We start from the raw sequence: 21,442 nt of genomic DNA, 5'->3' as shown, positions 1-21,442 counted from the left end.
GGTTATCTTCCAGTGGTAGGTCATGGGTGATTTTCTTTTTTTACTTAGTTTTCCAAGCTTTCTGCAATGAATGGATATTCTTTTTGAAGTCAGGAAATCGATAAATCCCACAAATCTAACAATTTCAATTTCTACGGTAAATGTTGAGTTAGCTCTCTGCTGGCAGAATAAAGTCCAAGAATGTTTTCACGGCAGACAAGGCCCTCCATGAGCTGGCCACCACTCCTCTCTAGCCTAATTTCCCCATAGTGAAATGGTTCTCAAATGTTAGGGTGCATCAGGATCAGTAGGCCCCACCCACAGAGTTTCTGATTCCAATCAAGTTTGAGATGAGGCCCAGGAATTTGCATTTCTAACAACTGATTCCAATGCAGTTGGTCTGGGGACACATATTTTTTAAATTATTGTGATAAAATATACATAACAAAAATTATATCTTAACTATTTTTAAGTGTATAATTCAATGGCATTAGCAATTTACAATGTTGTGCAATTATCACCATTATCACTTTTAGAACTTTTTCATCTTCCCAAATAAACTCTGCACCCATTAAACACTAACTCCCTCTTCCCCTCTCCACCTAGCCCCCACCCCCTGGTTAACCTCTACTCTACCTTCTATGTCCCTGAATTTGCCTACTCTATATACCTCATATAAGTGGAATCATTTGTCAGCATCTGCTGGTGTCAGTGTTCCAGATTTTGGGTTAATAGGTGTGCAGTGGTATCTCATTGTTATGTTAATTTGCATTTCCCTTGTGACATATGACATGGAGCATTAATTTTTTAACACTTTGTTACATTAAAAACAAACTGGTTTTTTATGCTATGTTCCTAATGTCTGTCAAGGTCATCTTCTGAGATTAGACAAACAATAAAGTGAGTCTATTAAAACTGAAAACAAAAGTATACACAAAAATGTATGTAAGAACAAATGACAGAACAAATGATACAGCAAGTGTTTTATTTTGTCATCTGCCCTCAATGACCAACTCCACCACAGACAATTGCTCAGGTGGTCCCATTTGTGCCTGTAACTTCCTAGCCTCCCTGAACTTTCACCTCAACCTCCCTTACACCTGGCTCCTGACCTCCATTTTCTACAGGCTACCTCCAAGAGGCATTTCTTCCCTACACAACTAAGACCTGTGGAGCATCATTTCAGTTAATCTCACTCCCTAGTCCTTCTGCCCGACCTGATTCATACTATTCCCAATTCTGGCTCAATCTAACTATTTTTACCTATCTCAGAATTTTGAAGTTACAAGTATTCAACTTCAGTTTGCGTTTGATTTCTGTTTGGCAAATCCTCTAATCTTGGATATGCTTACTCTTTGCCCAATCTCCACACTCTCAAGGTCCTCACTCCATTTCTCTCCCTCTCCCTCACCACCTCTGGGTTAATGACCTTGCTTTCTACTTCACAGAGAAAACAACCATCAATCATGCACCGAACCCAGAAAGCTGGGCACACTCTCTGACTCTTTTCCCTTTCTCAACACAATGTCCAATCAGTTACATTTTCAAATAATCTTAAAGTCTTTAGGGGAGAAAGGAATTAAAAATACATAATTAAGTATTTAAAAACTCTTCTATAGGAAAATAAAAACATTCATTACTAAAAAAAAAACGAACATGTTCTATATTAAATACATTAAAATATAGATCATTTTATAAATAAAATCATTTTAAACATGATAAAATTTCTGATACAAGGTTACTTATACATAGTTCAATGATTGACTTTGAAAATATAAAAACTATGTCCTTTTAAAAAAGATTTAACTTCATGTTACAAAATTATCAAAAGTTAAAAAGTGCTTCTATTTTGTTCTATTTTTAAAGCAATTATAGCACAATATTATACCTTAAAAAAAAAAAAAAAAAAAAAAAAGATGAGTTAGGGCATACGTCTCATCCTACTTGCCTGAAAATGAGAACTTCAGAGACATTCTAGGCAGGAAAAGGCTGGGAGGCTGACTGAGTTCAGTGCCAGCAAAGCTGTCATCGGCCGAGCTAATACTGTCCTTGTTCTCAGAACCAGGCAATGCCTCCTTCTGCCCATTCCTATGAAGGAGTCTTTCTATGCCTACTGGTTCCTAATTCAGAAAAGTTTCCTGAAAGAATTTTGATACTTAAATCCTATGCCAATACTGAAACTCTTCTAAAGATTGAGGAATTTTGCATTTGGATTTTATACAAAAAGTCATGAATCTAATTCCAAATAAAAAATTTAAAAAAATAAAAACTTCATTTGGTCGCTTGATTGTGCATCTTGTCGAGGTAGGATAACTTTCTTCTTTTTCCAAAAACTGTCCTGACTATACAAACGGTGGCTGTACTGGGAAGGGTTCTAATGCCTTGTCCGCATTCTTCCAGTTGTCAAAATTTTCTTTGTACCACTCAACTGATAGGGGGAAAAAAAGACAAAAATAAAAATTAAAAAACTAAACATCAGTTAACCAAAATATACTGAGTTCTGCTAAGTAAGAAAAGTCTTGCCCAACAGCTTATGAGCAGGCAAGGACTGCCTAATGACAATCTGATTTTGAACTGACATTAATCAGAAGATATTTCATCAACAAAAATTGAGATTTAAAAATCAACTATTTTTTTTCTTTTTAACTTCAAAAGTGCTTCAATGTTTAATTTGCTGGTGAAAGTGTCTAAGACATTCTGATTTTAAGAAATTCAGCGGGAAATTAGATAAATCATTTGCATTAGTTTTAAAGTTACAGAAAATAGGTGTAGTATTTTATTCATGTAAATGTAGAATACTACATTACAGGCATAGAGAAATGATGTGAGTTTCCTTCTGTTACTATGTGAAATTATTTTATGTTGCTATACTATTAGTAAAGCTTTTTAATTAAAAAAAGATAAATTATCTTTGAATTTGCTTTTTAAAATTTAACACAAGTATTTTGTATTTTAAGCTCTGAATCAAGAATTTATGTTTGGACATATTTTTTCTCATTAGTACATTTCTAAGTAGAACTTTAACATATATACACAAACTTTATATATACTTATTTTAATAGATATTTCTATACATATTCAATTTGCTTCCTATTTATTTGTTTCAATATAAAAAGACTCAAGACATTTGCCCTAGCTGGTTTGACTCAGTGGATACAGCATCAGCCTGAGGACCTAAGGGTCCCAGGTTCAATTCCTGTCAAGGGCACATGCCCAGGTTGTGGGCTCATTCCCCAATAGGGGGCATGCAGGAGGCAGCCAATCAATGATTCTCTCTCATCATTGATGTTTCTATCTCTCTCTCTCCCTCTCCCTTCCTCTCTGAAATCAACATATTTATAAAAATAAAAAGACTCAAGACACTTGAAGACTGTAAGTATCTATATTTCATCAAATCTAAGATGGACCATTATTTTACATGCCACTAAGAAAGAAAAACGTTGCAATGATAATTTTAAGATGCTAGTGATTGTAAAAACACATACCTTTCAAGGATATGAAAAAAAGTAAAAAATTGTGTACCTGAGAAACAATGAAATAAGTAGCTGATAAATGCTAAAAAGATATAGGAAGACTGATCAGAAGTTAATCTATGAAATTCAAGATGCTTAGGAAATATAGTACTATTGCTAGAAATACATTAAATGTAACAATTTGAAAAGTAAAAATGATTCATCACAATATTCTACTGAATTTGTAGTGTTCCAAAAATAAACCACTTTTTCTTTAAATTTTTCTCAACCCTCATCCCTCAAATGACCAATTCATAACATACTTGTTTTCTTTATTCCTTCTTTCCAAGGCACTTTAGGTCTCCATCCTAAGCCATGTATTTTTTCTGATTTCATTGGATATCTCATGTCATTGATCGGTCTTGGGAAACAAAACAGATTTAAAATGACACTGTGGAAATACATTTACAAATCTAAATACTAAGAGAAATAATGGGTGCCCATGCATCTTCACCATAATTCAAATTAAAAAAAAAAAAAATTCTCCCTGATGACATGACCATAGAAAATTTATAAAATAAAGTGTATATATTTTTTAAATCATCTATAATCCCAGATACCTAACACTCACTGTGGCTTATCTTCTCATTTCGGCACAATCTAAGTATGCATGCAGTGGGTCATACCTAAATGTTTGATGAATAAATGAATGCTTATTAGGACTCTTGTGTTCCATATCCTGGGTTGGGTACTTTATATTATAATTGAAGCTTAAAATACTTTTTAAAAAGCAAGATAAGCCCTAGCTGGTTTGGCTCAGTGGATAGAGCATTGGTCTGTGGACTGAAGGGTCCTGGGTTTGATTCTGATCAAGGGCACATGCCTGGGTTGCAGGTTCAATCCCCAGTAGGGGGCATGCAGGAGGCAGCCAATCAAAGATTCTCTCTCATCATTGATGTTTCTATCTCCCTCTCCCTTCCTTTCTGAAATCAATAAAAATAATTTTTAAAAAAGCAAGATAATATTTTCTCTATTTCACACTCAAGGAAACCTGTCTTGGAAAAAGTCAGTAACTTTTTTTAAATCACACAGTTAGTTAGTAATAATGCTACACTTTATTCTTATGACATTTATAATTAGAAAAAAATATTTTGGTAGAAAACTCAAAATGGACAAACTAGTTTCTGGTTAATTCCATATATTTTATAATTTTATGAGTACCTAAGATGCCAATCTTTCCCCAACGTTTTAATTTGTTACTCACCTATCATTAACATAATCAACCCAGTTTTCCATTTCAGACTCTGAACTGGTCTCTTTGATCTGTCAAAATGGAAAGGGCTTTTAAGTCAAATTATAAAATGAGACCAGAGAATAACAATGGTTTTCAATAGAGGATTCAAAAGATAAGGAAAACAACTTCCTCAAAGCAGGAGAGACAACTAAGATGAACAGCATTTTAGTGACTTTCTGTACTTTATAACCCAAACTCTACCTGAAGCTCCGAAAGAATACATATTGTATACTATGGCAGAAAATAAAATTTTTTGGCTTTTGGTTATTACTCATTGTGATATTGTGATTTATAATAAGAAATATATGTTTGGTAGTCGACCCTTTTCCTGTCATGGGGCTCCTGAAACCCTTGGAATTTCCTAAATGATGAGAGATAAAGGTGTCTTTTGCTATTTATAATAAACCCCTTTCAATTGCACCAGAGGTCATGTTAGTAACTGATCTTGGGAAAGCCCCTAAGAATGGGGGCTGGTTGCCAGGGGAACCAACCAGGTGATTAGAGGGATAGAACTCAGGCCCCCCCTCCCCCCCCCACCCCCCACACACCTGGGAGAGGAAGAAGTGCTTGAGGTTGAATTAATCACCAATGGCCAACATGTTAATCAATCATGCCTAGTTAATGAAGCCTCCATAAAAAATAAATAAAAAAGACAAGGTTTGGAGAGTTTCTAGCCTGCTAAACACATGGAGGTGCTAGGAGAGGGGCATGCCCAGAGAGAGCATGGATACTCCACACCCCTTCCCTCACACCTTGCCCTATGTGTCTCCTCCACTGGCTGTTCCTGAGTTACAGCCTGTGTAAAAGACCAGTGATCTAGACAGTAAACTGCTTCCTGAGTTCTGTGAGCCACTCTAGTAAATTACCTCCAACTTATAGCTGGTTGGTCAGAAGCACAGGTGACAGCCAAGTCTTACAAATGGCATCTGAACTGAGGACAGTCTTATGGGACTGATTTGTTAATCTGTGGGATCTGATACTATCTCCAGATAGATAACATCAGAATTGAGTTAAACTATAGAACACCCAGATGGTAAATGACAATTGTTTGTTGTGGGAAACCCACACATTAGGAGTACAGAGAATTCTGAGAATAGTGCAGAGGAAAACAACAGTTTTTTCAATACACTCAGTCCTCCTTTCTACTGAATTCTGAGATTTATCATTGATGTTCACAAATATATACAGACACTCATAATCATAATTATTTACATATCATTGTTCCTTTATTCTAAGACTTACAGCTTTATATTTCTAAAATTGAGATATATCTTTTATTGGGTAGGTACATATAATATACTAGGATTTTCCCCCCTGAAAAACTGTTACTAAATGAGTGATATAATTTCAAATGACATATCGTAATGTATAGATAGTATACATCAGTAATTTTACATCTCATGGCACATAAACTAATTACTAAAATCTGTTGCACACCAAAAAATATATTTCTTGCTGATCTGACAAAAAAATAGATATTATTTTTATCCATTCACACCAGATGGCCATTGTTGTGTTGTCTGTTTTTTTTTGTTTGTTTTTTTTCAATCTAATGCTCTGAAAAGAGGTCAGTGCCCCTGACTAAATAGTTAGGTATTATTACATGTTTTAAAAATTCTTGCAGCACACTGGTCAAAAATTGCTGGTATATATAATAATAAATTTTATTTATAATTTATTAACCTTTCAATTGAATAAACTATAAATTGTTGATTTTGACTAAATTAGTCATTGCTATCACTAAATTTTGAAAACACTACTCTTTCACAACATATACGTACCAGTTGTATTAGTTCTTTGGCAAGCTGGAGAACTGACATTTCAAAATTGGTTCCAATGTTATAAATTTCACCTGGTTTCCCCTTTTTGAGGACAGTGAGAAATGCTTCTACTACATCAGCAGCATAAAGAAAATTTCTTGTTTGGAGCCCTGATCCATGAATGCAGCTAAAAAGATTAAATAAAAGGAAATCATAAAATTTTAAAAAGTAAGCTCTCCCAAGCCAGAGTAAGGCAACAATTGGGCACAACTCCAGAAAAGCCAATTCCCAAAGCGATCCTAGAAATCTTTTACTGAAAACACAAAATTTCACAACTTTTCTAAATTTTATCCATAGTTCTTAAATGATCTTCAAACCTCCTGAGGGTACTCAGTAGGAAAGTGGCAAATATATGTGACCCTCTGAGAAATATTTATTCATCAATTGTATACCATAAATTTATTTTGAAGAACTATCTACAGTTTAATGAATTAAATAAATCCTTTCAAAAAGTAAAATTATATAAAGATAGATGTCAAATTTGATGCAATAACTGAAAGTTCCAGGATAAATCATTTAAGAACTAAATTTTTTTCCCTCTGTCAACATTTATCCCCTTTCCCCCCTTTCTACCTCCCCACAACCCTCTTTCCCTCTAGTAATAACCATACTGTTGTGTGTCTATGAGTTGTTTTTTTGTTTTTGTATTTTGCTTAGTCCCTTCACTTAAGAACTGAAATTATCTTAGTAAATAAATTATAAAGATGAATTACAAATTATAGTTATTTTTTAAAAAACTATTGACTAAATGTAGAAGAAATTCCACAACATTTCAGAAAAACATATGGGTACAAAGGTAAATAATAACATACCATTTCCTGTTGTGCTGCAGTAAAGAAATAAATTTTGGAATAACCTAAAAGAATATTTAAATATTACTTTAGACTTTGGAAATTTACTCATTAATATGAATCTAAGCTCATTATAAGATTAAAACATTATTATTGTTAAGAAATATACATACATCAGAGTTCAAGAAAAACCTATTACAATTTCGATAAGTAAAAGAACTCTAAGACAGCTTCCTATTTCACAAAAACAAGTTATCTCTTAGAAAAATATGAAAATAAGATAATATTATAAAGTGGAGAATTTCAGAAAGTCTTCATGAACAATTTGCTTTTTTATCACAAAACTCACTACTCTGTTGACTGTATAAAATACTCTAAAACTTAAGCAAAGTAGATATTAATACCAGCAGATCATGATAAGGGCCCTTTCCTTTGGACAAACGGATTAATGCGACCAGCTGGGAAGTGAAAAACTCACTCTAAATTTAGGATGAGAGGGAGCATAGTTACTTAAAAGTGGGCTTAATGATACAGAACCAATCACACAGGCATTAACTATGTTTGACTACATTTCTTTTTTAAACATCAACTTGTTGTTCCATTTATTTATGCATTCATTGGTTGACTCTTGTATGTGCCCTGACTGGGGATTGAACCTGCAACCCCTAATGTATCAGGATGATGCTCTAACCAATAGAGCTACCCAGCTAGGGTCGACTACATTTCCTTTTATATATTTTTTTCTTTACTGATTTCAGAGAGAAAGGAAGAGTGAGAGATAGAAACATCAATGATGAGAGAGAATTGGCTACCTCCTGCACGTGCCCTACTGGGGATCAAACCCACAACCGGATATGTGCCCTGTCTGAGAATTAAACCTTGATCTCCTGGTTCATAGGTCAACGCTCAGCCACTAAGCCACACCAGCAGGGTCTGACTACATTTCTTTTTTTTTTTTTTTTTTTTTTTTTTTTTTTTTTTTTTTTTTTTTTTTTTAGACTACATTTCTTTATTCACTATTTGTACTACTTTCTGGAAGACATTCAGGCCTGCAATAATAAAGAGGAGTTGGAGAACAGTTAACCAGATGACTAAAAGATAAATTTATTTTTTTCCCCTTTTGTTTATTTTTTATCCAGTCTCTTCGCTCCCTCCAGCCCTTATCTCAGTTCACTTCAATTATTACTCTAAGTGAGGACAGGGACCACACCTTAGTTGTCCTATCCCCCAGCCATCCTCGGGGGCCACACACTGCACTCTCTAGAAGTGCTGTAGAGAGAATTGAATCAAAGGACAAGGACACTAATGTGACCTATTTGGGGATTTCATATAGTAGCAGGAAAAAAACAATGTTCTCCAAAGGCCTCAAGTACACAGTCTCTCTGGGGCACACTTTAAGCGCAGACAAGTTACCTAAAACTTGAATAAAACATTTTAGGATAAAACAGATTTGCCAAAGCTCTACCACACGCAAAGTACTCCCTCTTGCCTTTACTGAGCAAATATCAATGTACAACACCATCTGTCTCTTTAAATCTCCCTGACTTTGGAGTCCTGCTTTCCAAAATGCACTTTGAAGTCAGTATTTCCAGTTCAGGATTCTTGGGACTAGCATGGCTGATTTCGTATGGTGTCTCTGCCCACTTGGAAATGCTTTTATTCCATGCTAAAGTCCCATCACTGTGGAGTCTCAGATAAATTTCTGTTTAAGCTTCCCACATCACTCCCTAACTAGTTTTTACATTCATGTATAGCCTGACATACTGGTCTTACTGCAAACCAGGAGTCTAAACTGCAGCGTGATAGCAGTGCTTGGGAATCCTGAAAAGTGCAAGGCATTTTCATGTGTATCATCTCACTGGATTCCTCAAAATCCTTTCTAATATTATCCTTACTCCTCATTCTAAGGATGATGCTCAAAGGGCCCAAGGTCATCCCAGCTGATGAATGTAAGGTCAAGACTTAAGCTCAAGCCAAAACCGGTTTGGCTCAGTGGATAGAGCGTCGGCCTGCGGACTGAAGGGTCCCGGGTTCGATTCTGGTCAGGGGCATGTGCCTTGGTTGTGGGCACGTCCCCAATGGGAGGTGTGCAGGAGGCAGCTGATCGATGTTTCTCTCTCATCGATGTTTCTGGCTCTCTATCCCTCTCCCTTCCTCTCTGTGAAATATCAATAAAATATATTAAAAAAAAAAAAAAAAAAAAAAGACTTAAGCTCAAGTCTTCCAGAGATCAAGTAAACCAGAAATCTGCATGTGGCCTATATAGCATCTATAAATTACATATAATTACAACATAAATGTTGAACAAATAACTGAAGAGAGATTATTATAAGTTACAATCACTAAAACACTCTGAATTTAGAAATAAAATGTACCTTTTCTGGATATTGATGTGGTCCATAAACATTACTGCTTCTTGTGATGACAACTGGAAACTTAAAGAGTATTCGACAGTAAGATAATGGAAAGGTCCAAAATAATAATTATCTAGTTAAGCAGTTTTAATATATGGTACTTTTGGCTAAATAATTCCACACACCTTAAGGACAGAGTGAAGGGGTTTTTTTTTTTCTAATGTAAGACTTCTGAAAAGACAGGAGAGGATGGGATTCAGATAAAGACAGAGGTTTCAAGAGGAATTTTTTCTTTATTGGGACAAGGGGAGGACAAGTATAGATGAAGGCAGATTTGTAAGTTCAACAGAAGAAAACTAAGGAAATTTCCACCTGATTATTTCAGAGACCACCTCTAGGACTCTAGGTTTGATTAGATGTTACACTTCAAATTGGCTTTCTGTTGTACCAACCCTTACAAATAAAAAAAACCTACCAAGAAAGAGAAAAGGACCAATGCTACTGGAACACAAAAGGCAAGAGGACCTTAAGGCATTCCTTGGCTTGCCTTTCTGACCCAGGCCCTAATTACTCCCAAAGATCAGTGGGAAGCCAAACGTAGGGGATTAGAGCTGATAATTCACACTGGGTAAGGCTCCCCACTGACACTGTCAGAGCCACCCGGGGAACTCTGCCTCCTATTCTTGAGGAGCCACGAGAGGTGAATTGTGCAGAGAGGAGCACAGAGGCGGTAATGGAATCTGCCCTCCCTCTGTCTTCCTTCACTCCCAGGATTCCTGGGAACAGGGCTTTTCACTTTAGCTGTAATACTCTACCTATTATTGAAGTAAGAAAAAAACACATACAAATCATTCCTTTAAAAGATGAACTAAACAAGAAGAAAGAAGTAGGTCCTACTTTGTCCATGCGCTATAGAAAATCAGTTTTTTTAAATTCCTTAATATGTAACCTTTCTCAATACGTATCTTCTACTCTAGAAATGAAATATTGCTAATGCTAACTTGACATTTTAACCTAAGTCCAAAGAAAAATGATTCAAGAGTTTTAAATTAAAATAAGTTCTTACTTTATATTGTTCCCAGTAAGACTGTACAAAACACTCAGCCTCTGCCTTAGATGATGCATATGGATTTGTTGGTTGTTTGGGTGAAGATTCGTCAAATTCCTAATTTTAAAAAGATAAATTTCTTTTAAAAAGTACTATGTATACTTTCTAAGTAGAGGAATCAGAAAATATATTACAAACTTGAAATGTTAATCACTACATTAAAAAAGACATTAATGAACCCCAACTACGTGCCAAGCATTTCTCTGCACACTTTAATGCAGTAACCTATTTAAAGTTCACAACAACCCAATGAGGCAAGAGGCAGAACAGCAAGTACAAAGGCCCTGAGACAGAAGCGTGTTCAAGGGAACTACAAGGAGCTTCATGAGAGGGGAGAGAAATGGGAAATGAGGTTGGAGAGGGAGGCCAGAATATGTGGAACCTTGAAGGCCAACATTAACTGACCTTGAGCAGAGTAATGTTATGATCTTACATTTAAAAAATTATTCTGGCTACTGTGTCACATCAGATGTAGGGTGACAAGGTACAACAAGGAAGAAGTTCAGCTTATAAAAAATGCCAGGAGAAATGAAAATGGTTGCTTCACAGAGGTAGGATTGTGGATTGAAAAGCGGTCAGGGTCTGCTTTTTCTCATTTTAAGTTTTTCCAAATGACATGATTTTTTTCACTACACATGTGTTTTGGTAAAAACAAAACAAAACAAAACAGAATGAGGTCATTAATGACTATGAGAAATATAGACTGGAAAATGGAGCCATTTTTTGCATTAAAATTATGACATTTACAAATGATTAAAAAAGGAGAGCAAATTGCAGTTTCTACAATAATTTCACACTTACTCCTTGACATCCCAGGGTGCTTTCCTGAGTGAACAGACAGCATGCTGCAGCCTAATTTACACATGCCCTGGCTGATGCAAATAACATTCATCATGCATATAAGACTGGACAAAAAGATGAAATCTGCTGTTCTCTTGTAAAATATTGTCAGTCATATTACATTTAAATCTCTTCCGCGAGTATTGTTGTTGCCATTGGAGTGGCATTATGTGATATGAACAGAGGCACAATGGAATGAGAACTGGAGAGTCCCACAAGTAATGTATAATCAGAGGATAAAAAAAGCCCAGAGAAGGTCTTAATATTTAAGGTTTGTTGCAAGGTCCATGGTAAGTAGATGAAATATATATTTTCTAAGCTTACCTTATCAAGACTCCCTCCATATACTTCATCTGTGCTGACGTAAATAAATTTCTCCACTCTGGCTTCATGAGCGGCACTTACCAAGACGTGAGTGCCATAAACATTAACATATGTAAACTCAAAGGCACGTACAAATGAAAGATCTAAAGAAAAGAGAGAAAGCTAGAACAATTCCATCCAAGGGATAAAACAAATACCAAATGGTAGACTCAGGTTTCTATTCACTTCTCTTCATTCACTATAAATGCAATAGTTTTAAAAATAACATAAAACACATGGCTATTATGATTTCTTTAAGCCTAAATTACATCATATCTGTACATTCTTAGAGCCTAGAAAACCATCAGTGCTAAATTTGCAGGAAACACTTTTAATTCCATAAGAAAAAAAATATATACATTTAAATTTTAAAAAAATGATACATTTAAATTTAAAATATTTTTAAATTTAAAATTTTTTTGAAATTTCATGTTGAAGCTAGAGGGCTGGGCTTTTCAGCTCAACATGTTATTGCTGAAAACAACAACTATTGGACAAATTATTTTATAATACGTAAACTAGAGGCCTGGTGCATGAAATTTGTGCACTTGGGGGCAAGGGGGCCCTCAGTCCGGAATGCGAGAGGGCGGATTGCGAGAGGGCACAGGCTAGGCCAAGGGACCCTAAATAGTGCATGATTGGGGCCAGGGAGGGATGTGGTCAGCAGGGGAGGGACCACAGGAAGGCTCCAGGGTGTGTCTGGCCCATCTCGCTCAGTCCCAATCAGCTGGACCCCAGCAGAAAGCTAACCTACCAGTCGGAGCATCTGATCCCTGGTGGTCAGTGCACATCATAGCAAGCGGTTGAGCGGCCTTAGCCTATCATTAGCATATTACAATTTGATTGGTTGAATGGACGACCTGACGAGCGACATTTAGCATATTAGGCTTTTATTATATAGGATTCACTTCTAAAGAATCAATTCTCTATAATCTTGGAATGAGGGGAGCTTTCCTAACTATGGCTCACAATACAGAAGCAAAAGAAAAGAAACTGATAAATTTGACTACATAAAAATTCTTGCATTGTTAAAAAAAACAACAACAGAAAAATCTACTAATTAAAAAGACAAATGACAAACTGGGAAAATATTTAAACTTATCAGAAATAAAGGGTTACTATATTCAATCTATAAAGAAGTTATAAAAAATAACAACCCTATGGTAAAATGGGGAAGAGACATAGATTGGACAATAAATACAAAGGTCCTGAAGCTTAAGATGCTCAACCTGATTACAAGAAAAATCCAATTAAAAACTCATAGAGCCCTGGTCAGTGTGGCTCAGTTGGTTGAGCACCGTCCTGTGCACCGAAAGGTCGCCAGTTCAATTCCTGGTCAGGGCACAGACCCAGGTTTTGGGTTCAATCCCCAGTCGGGGTGTGTGCTAGAGGCAGCTGATTGATGTTTCTATCTCATATCAATGTTTCTTTCTCTCTCTCTAAAAAAAAAAAAAAAATCAATGCAAATATATATTTTTTTTAAATACAGTTTAAATGTCCATCTCCCCAGAAGTAATCCCTATGCTGACTTTCGTTAAACTCGTATTTTTAAGATAACATTCAAGGTTACATTTCAATCTACACTAAAAAAAGTGACCTGAAAAGCACCAATTACCTTGATGACAGAGTGACCCCTGGCTTGTTTTTCTAGTAGAGAATGGTATATGCTTGCTCAAAGACACATACTAAGTAGCTACTCGCTCAACCCCATTAGTGGACTTTGATTTAGGCTAAACAGCCACTGGAAAAGATAATTTGCCCCTCATAACTGTAATATAAAATAATGCTTACCTACATGTGTTTGTGCAGCAAAATGTAGTACTATATCTATTTTCTCTGTTTCAAAAAGCAGTTTCACGAAGTGAGAATCACATATGTCACCCTATATAAAAGCAAACATGAAAAAACTAAGTTTCATTTAGCTTTCTCATTTGTAAAAACCATTTTACTATATGAACAACAACAACAAAATGATAAGAATTCATTCTCCCCTCCCCAATTTAATAGAGAACAGCTTAAAATTAAACTGAGGGGTCAAGTAAGTACAGTAATGAATGATGTATTTTTTTTCCAACATCCTAGGACATAAAATATTCAATTCAAAAATATTTTTGCAAATAAATGTCTAAAATAATATTTTATTGAGTACCAACTACTACTGAGGACTGTACTAGGTTTTTTCCATAACATTCTTGCCAACCTAAGATCACTATGTTAACAGGACAAATTTTAAACATATTTTCAAAAGTTCAAGATAACCATTATTGTAATATATTTAAAGTAATTATTATAATTGGAATGACATTTTGAAAAATGTATTTTATTACAACTAAGTAAATGTAAGAGTACTTCTGATGTGTAGTTAGTTCTAAAAATATGTATTCTTGCCCTAGCTGGTTTGGCTCAGTAGATAGAGCTTGGGCCTGTGGACTGAAGGGTCCCGAGTTCGATTCCGGTCAAGGGCACATGTCCAGGTTGCAGGCTCGATCCCCAGTAGGGGACATGCAGCAGGCAGCCGATCAATGATTCTCTCTCATCATTGATGTTTCTATCTCTCTCTCACACTCCCTTCCTCTCTGAAATCAATCTTATATAGTGAAGGGCTAATATGCAAATCAACGGAACAGCAGAACAACTGGTCACTATGACATGCACTGACCACCAGGGGGCAGATGCTCAATGCAGGAGTTGCCCCCCTGGTGGTCAATGAGCTCCCATAGAGGCAGCGCAGCTCAGCCAGAGGCCGGGCTCATGGCTGGGGAGCGCAGTGGTGGTGGCAGGAGCCTCTCCCACCTCTGCGGTAGCACTAAGGATGTCCAACTGACAGCTTAGGCCCAGTTGGACATCCTCCGAGGGCTTCCGGACTGCAAGAGGGTGCAGGCCGGGCTGAGGGACCCCTCCCCCCAAGAGTGCACAAATTTCGTGCTCCGGGCCTCTGGTAAAAAGATTTTTTAAAATAATAAAATAAAATAAAAATATGTATTCTCAATAATTCTTTGGTGACTGAAGAAAACACTTTCATACAGAAGAACAGAATAATGAAATGTGGTTAAAAATAGAGTTTTTTAAAATAGAATCACTAAAAAAAAAACCCACATAAACCATAGGATAAAGAGTTGCATTTGACATTAAAATCTGCCTTTGCAAATTAATGACCTGGCTCTGTGGTTTATACTTTGGACTCCTTTAAGAGTGGCTAGTAAGGCCAAAACCGGTTTGGCTCAGTGGAAGAGCGTCAGCCTGTGGACTGAAAGGTCCCAGGTTCGATTCCGGTCAAGGGCATGTACCTTGGTTGCGGGCACATCCCCTGTAGGAGGTGTGCAGGAGGCAGCTGATCGGTTCTTCTCTCTCATCGATGTTTCTGACTATATATCCCTCTCCCTTCCTCTCTGTAAAAAATCAATAAAAATATATTAAAAAAAAAAAAAAAAAAAGAGTGGCTAGTAAGAATCAGCCTTCCAGAGCCAATCAATCAACTTTCATGGGAGAAGACTATCCAACGGGCTGTATGGCCATTGACTGGCCTGTGTAACATCCCACTTTATACCAATCTTCTTAAATCCCAGCAAAGCCTTGTTAAGAAAGATAGTGCGGACCTAAAAGTCACAAACCATGTAAGTTAAATCAGCTACTCATAGATGTGCCAAAGTACCAAAAATCACATGCAACTTTATATATGGTATCAATCTAAAAGTAGTATTCTCTATAGCATGTGGTACTTCTGGAAACTAAAAGGTCTTTAATTAGCATGCTTTCTAAGCCCATATTACACAAGTTTGTGAAGAAGAAAGATATAATGTCTGAATAGGTAAATGTATAATAATAGGCAATGTATAATAATTATATAATTATAAGAAACTTTCATACCTGTATAAATTTGTAGTTTTGTTTGTTAGAAATGGTTTCAAGATTCTTCAAACTTGCACAGTAATCCAGCTTATAATAAGAGGAAAGAAGGGTAGAGAAACAATACAAAAAGTGATAATAGCTTTTCCTATAAAATATCAATTTATTTTAAAGACTATAGATGTTCTGATTGTAATACAAGAACATATCTTTACTTAAAGTGTTTGCTTTTTGTATTTTTTAAAGTTTCGGATATCTTAAAAGTAAAAAACAAAAACGTAATTTTGTTATCGTTTCAAAACACACATACACACAAAAAAAATCACTTGTTATAAACCTCTCCTTTTAAAAATTTTCCTGCCCAGATTTGCCTCCAGCCCTTGGTGGCTAGAAAAGTTTACTATTCTTTACTGAAAAGGAATTAGTGATTGAGAACAATTACACCTGTGTTACAGATATTATAGCTCATTACACTTTTTCTGAGTTAACTGCTGGTAAATTGGTATAGAGATGGGAAAAAAATTACTATGAAAGTAAGGCAGGTAAAAATTTCTAGGACTTATGGATTGTTCTTTGACTACGTATTTTTCCCATTACATTTGTGAAATAAAGGTAACTAACCTTTTTTTTAACTTGTGTTTAAAGTAAAAAATTCAGTAATCATGGTATCTCCTCTGCCCAGCTGGTGTGGCTCAGTGGTTGAGTGTCTACCTATGAAACGGGTGATCAGGGCTCGGTTCCCAGGTGGGTCCATGCCCGGGCTTCGGGCTTAATCCCCAGTGTGGGGCAGGCAGGATGCTGCCAATCAGTGATTCTCTTTCATCATTGACGTTTCTATCTCTCTCTCTCTCCCGCTCCCTTCCTCTCTGAAATCAATTTTTTAAAAATTAGTGATTACCAATCATGGTTTTCAGATTATCTAGGGAGAGTCTGACTATTATATAAAAATTCTCAAAATTAAATTAATAACATTTTAATTTAAAAAGTAAATATATAGTTTTCCATGAGATGACAGTTATAAAATCAAATTATAAAATCAAATAATCATAATATTCCAATTCAGAAAAAGATTAATAATCACAAGATTATACTAAATATTGAGTTTAGGGTGAAGATATTTTTGGGGGTAAAAATACTGTTCTTAAAACCTTTACTTTATAGGCTATCATAATAAATGAAAAAGTTTCAAAGGACTTTATTACTAAGATTAAATATAGCATGAACACATAACTACAGGCCCCTAAGTTACTAAAATGATTAAAAAAAATGAAATTATTAGCATGACAAAATTCTAATACTTTAAAAAATATAAATACATTTCAGTGCATGAACTCATTTTTATAAAACTCACCTTGTCTAGATTTACGATCATATAGTTTGGATAATCTTCCACTAAAGACACAATCACATGTGATGCACTATAAGAAAAAAGTATATGTTAGTAGAAAATTTCATCTTTTCCATAAATTCTTTAACGTTACTGTAAGCTATCAAGTATTAGGCAACGAATGAAAGATATCCTTAAATTTTTACAAGAAATATAACTACACTGAATATATACACACCCACTCTTTTCACTAACTTTGTCAATAGTATCAACATATAAAGCCTTACGTTCCCTTTATGCTATGGAGAAGACAATTTACTGGTCCTGGGTGTAAGAAAAAATTAGTTTAAACAAATGATCTGTCCATGCATGCTTTGAGTATGGGAGTAAAGCAGGATGATAAATACAATGGTTGGTGGCCAATGCAAATGGACTGTCATGAGCCTTTTCAGAGACCGTAGGTATAATTATGTAAAAATTAAGTTAGTATGAGCATAGGAGTTGTCTATGCTCAATGTAATCCTACTGCAATTGCTATCTCTTAGTACAAGAATGTGATGGTCTACATCAGGGGGTCCTAGACTAAACCTAGGTTTCCAAGGCTAGCTGAAACCATCTGAATTAGATATCCACAGTGGCTCCTGGGTTTCAGAGGACCCTGAAGTGGAACCAGAGGCATTTCTCAGTGAGATGATCCACCAGATTTTATCATATACACCAAACAAGGGCAGGAACCAGGGCAGCCCTCGACCAAATGTTGCATTCAGTTTGTATTTAACAGCCCTTTCATAGCATTTTCTAGAAATACCCTTCCTGGACCAGCACTCTCATACCAGTACCATCCTTTAATGTCTACGCTCCTGTTATCATTAAGTGAACCCTGCCTGCTGGAACCCTTCTCCAAGTCCCTTTCAGATCAGAAGAGAAGATTTAATGTGCTAATGGGCTTGGGCAGTGGTCGGCAAACTCATTAGTCAACAGAGCCAAATATCAACAGTACAATGATTGAAATTTCTTTTGAGAGCCAAATTTTTTAAACTTAAACTTCTTCTAACGCCACTTCTTCAAAATAGATTTGCCCAGGCCGTGGTATTTTGTGGAAGAGCCACACTCAAGGGGCCAAAGGGCCGCATGTGGATCGCGAGCCGCAGTTTGCCGACCACTGGGCTTGGGAGAAAGAGTCCCATGTTCCTCTTCTTCCACTAGGCATTGGGAGTGTTTCTTGTTGTACTTATGCACTCATCCATTCAACAATTACTGAAGACCTTTATAAAAGGAGCATTCTTCGGGGTGCTAAGAGAGCAGCAGTTTCTGCCCTCATTCCGTTTACATTCTAAAGTGGGGATACAAGCAATAAACAATACATAACAATAAACACAATACAGAATACCATTTCCGGTAGTGGTAAGTGTGTTAGTAGGGAGTGGGTATTTTAGATGGGGTGGTCAGGTAAGGCCTGAGGAGGTGGTGTCTGAGTAAACACCTGAACTGAGTGATGCAAACAGCCTAAGCAAAGGGGAAGCAAGGGCAGAGGCCTCAAGAAAGGAGGAAGGAGCCTTCTGTGTTCCAGGGAACGAAAGAGGTAAGTGTGGCAGGCACAGAAAAGCTAGGGGTAGACTAGCAGGAGATCAGATTGGAAAAGTAGTGCTTGGGCATGTGAGAGTCTTCTAGATATGGTAGAGAGCCTGGCTTTTATTCTAAATCTGATAGGAATCATTGGGGTAATAGTTATGCACGCTTACTTAATAAACACTGACTTGTGAGAATCAGATTTGGAAGCATTATGACCAATCAGGAGGCTACAGCAGTCGTCTAGGAAAGAAGAAAGTAACATGGGCTAGGGTGGAAGGGGAAGGGTTAGGGTTAGGGTTATATTTGGAAGTCGGGAGAGAGGACTTGTTGATTGTGGGTGTGCGGGAAAGAGGCAGCAAACGTTTAGTACCAACAGAGAATTTTTAAGTCAGTTGCATAAATAAATGTCCTATCACATTACCAAAATTTATTTTTTGGCGACTATACGTACAAGACCTGTATATTGGAGGGGAGGGGGGGGGTCAAGGAGCGTTGAAGCAACTGGTGAGAAGCTTATTGCAATTACGGGCGCACACAGAAGAGCGACAGGTGCATCTCAGGCCAGGTAGGAGGGCGGGTAGCACCCAGCACCTCTGCTTTGGAAGGAAGGCGTTTTAAAGAAGTCGCAGTTACAAAGGAACCAGGTCCTCTCAGGCCAGGAGAGGGAAGAAGGTAGGAAGATACCGGTCATGCATTAAGACTCTCCCCGTATCAGACACCCAAAGCTGGTCCCAAGCTGCCAAGAGCAAGCAGAGGCGCAGGAAAAGGTTGGGATTTCCGGGAAGCCACTACTCGGCCAGCGACGCCGTTACCTACATGAAACCAGCACCCCCGGTCACCAGCACCCGTTTCGCAAAGCTGCTGGGAGGACCCAAGGGATCCACCCAACCCGCAGCCGACATCTCCAGGGTCAGCAGTGCCTGGCACCGTAAAGTGCCAGGTCTCTATACCGTAGGGAAGTTCCACCGCGACCTTTTACGACGCGCCTCGTTCCCGCCCCCCACCACCCCAAACGTTACAGGGGCGGCTTCCGGCACATAGCTGATTCCCCGCCCATTGGAGAGCTGGGCGGAACCCTCGGGTGCGCAAGCTTCGCAGCTCCACTGCGCAGGGGCGCAGCTATTCTATGCCGCCGCCTGGCTTGCTAGCATCTAAGGCGGGGTGTCTGGAAAAGTGGGGTCTTGAAGGTTTCCGGGCGAGTGTCACCAGCATGAATTAGGCTTTACTTAGATACACAGGTGGTCGGAGTTATGAATGATTACCTTCTTTTCATTCTTGTGCAACAGCGATCTCCACAGATGACGCAGCAGTTGAGTTGTGAACTCCCGGGCAGTTATCTTACAAAGTATAGAGATGAGAGGTTGGAATAGCAAAATGACCTTTTGTTATTGTTGTTAATATTATTATTACAGACAGCGCAAACTGCTTTCAATCAGGGTGAAGATGTTCCCTAGATCCTACCCTAAGATCTTTTTCTACTCTGCCCTAGCCTCTATCCTTGCTTTTCCTTGAATTCGCCTGGCATGCTACTTCCCTTAGGCCTGGGTGCCGTTTCCCCAGATGTCTGCCTAGTATTGACCAGCCCAGATGAACCACTTTACTCTTTATTTTTCTGCATAGCAGTTAATATTTACATTGAATTGGTCATTGTCCCTGCTCCATGAGGGCGGGGCTTTGCTTCCTGATACAATCCCAAAGCCCTGGGACCAAGCCTGGCACAGAACAAACTCAGTAAATATTGTTAAACTAGAGGCCCGGTGCATGAAATTTGTGCAGGGGGGGGGGGTGGTATGTCTCTCAGCCCAGCCTGCACCCTCTCCAATCTGGGACCCCTCGAGGAATGTCCGACTGCCCATTTAAGGCCCGATCCAGGTAGGGCCTAAACAGGCAGTTGAACATCTCTCTCACAATCCAGGACTGCTGGCTCCCAACTGCTCACCTGCCTGCCCCTAACCACTTCTGCCTGCCAGCCTGATCACCCCCTAACCACTCCCCTGCCAGCCTGTTTGCCCCTAACTGCCCTCCCCTGCAGGCCTGGTCACCCCTAACTGCCCTCCCCTGCAGGCCTGGTCCCCCCCAACTGCTCTCCCCTACAGGCCTGGTTCACCCCTAACTGCCCTTCCCTGCAGGCCCGGTTGCCCCCAACTGCCCTCCTCTGCAGGCCTGGTCACCCCCAATGCCCTCCCTTGCAGGCCTGGTCCCTCCCAACTGCCCTCCCCTGCTGGCCATCTTGTCGTGGCCATCTTGTGTCCACATGGGGGCAGCCATCTTGTGTGTTGGAGTGATGGTCAATTTGCACATTACTCTTTTATTAGATAGGATAGGTGAATAAAAATCTATAGGTTTTGGTTGTTGTTTTTTTTTAACAATGTATTGGCAGAGCCTAAAAAGAATGGGAATACCCAGTATATTTAGAGGTGTCATTTGTTACTACAACATTTTGGTGGGCAAATTCAAATGTACATATCCTATGGTCCTCAAATTCTATGATGTATAATATAGGTAATTTCAGGAAAACACAAGTATGTTCATTGCTATATTGCTCTTAGTAATGAAAAACTAGATACAATGTAAATGCCTACTAATACTGTTGTACTTTTAAAATCCAATGGGCTGATATACAGTCTTTTAAAATAATGTACCAACATGGAATGAGGAACAAACTCATTGTGGATACTTATAGTTTTATATGACCA

The 21,442-nt window shown here is 37.8% G+C and overlaps 1 protein-coding gene across 1 annotated transcript; it reads right to left on the bottom strand.

The window, feature by feature from the left end:
• Positions 1-948: 948 nt before the first annotated feature.
• TGDS (TDP-glucose 4,6-dehydratase) lies at positions 949-19,699 on the bottom strand. Its single transcript, XM_080661083.1, has 12 exons — positions 19,563-19,699; positions 17,199-17,265; positions 15,869-15,937; positions 13,793-13,883; positions 11,963-12,105; positions 10,757-10,855; positions 9,712-9,771; positions 7,358-7,401; positions 6,507-6,672; positions 4,696-4,754; positions 3,755-3,852; positions 949-2,407 (listed from the first exon to the last, which is right to left on the bottom strand). The coding sequence occupies exons 1-12, from the start codon at positions 19,646-19,648 to the stop codon at positions 2,322-2,324; spliced, it is 1,068 nt and encodes a 355-aa protein (XP_080517209.1). The 5' UTR covers positions 19,649-19,699; the 3' UTR covers positions 949-2,321.
• Between the last annotated feature and the right edge of the window lie 1,743 nt (positions 19,700-21,442).

The sequence above is a fragment of the Plecotus auritus genome (genome assembly GCF_963455305.1).
Source record: "Plecotus auritus genome assembly, chromosome: 3".
NCBI classification, from domain to species: Eukaryota; Metazoa; Chordata; class Mammalia; order Chiroptera; family Vespertilionidae; genus Plecotus; species Plecotus auritus.
This window is presented reverse-complemented; position numbering and strand designations above follow the sequence as displayed.

Excerpts from the sequence above, each read along its gene's own strand:
- TGDS (XM_080661083.1), bottom strand. The coding sequence starts at position 19,648 with ATGTCGGCTGCGGGTTGGGTGGATCCCTTGGGTCCTCCCAGCAGCTTT. Across the intron at positions 9,772-10,756 it reads CTTACTGGGAACAATATAAA|TTTCCAGTTGTCATCACAAG; the intron begins GTAAGAACTTAT and ends ATACTCTTTAAG. Across the intron at positions 4,755-6,506 it reads CCAAAGAACTAATACAACTG|ATCAAAGAGACCAGTTCAGA; the intron begins GTACGTATATGT and ends CCATTTTGACAG.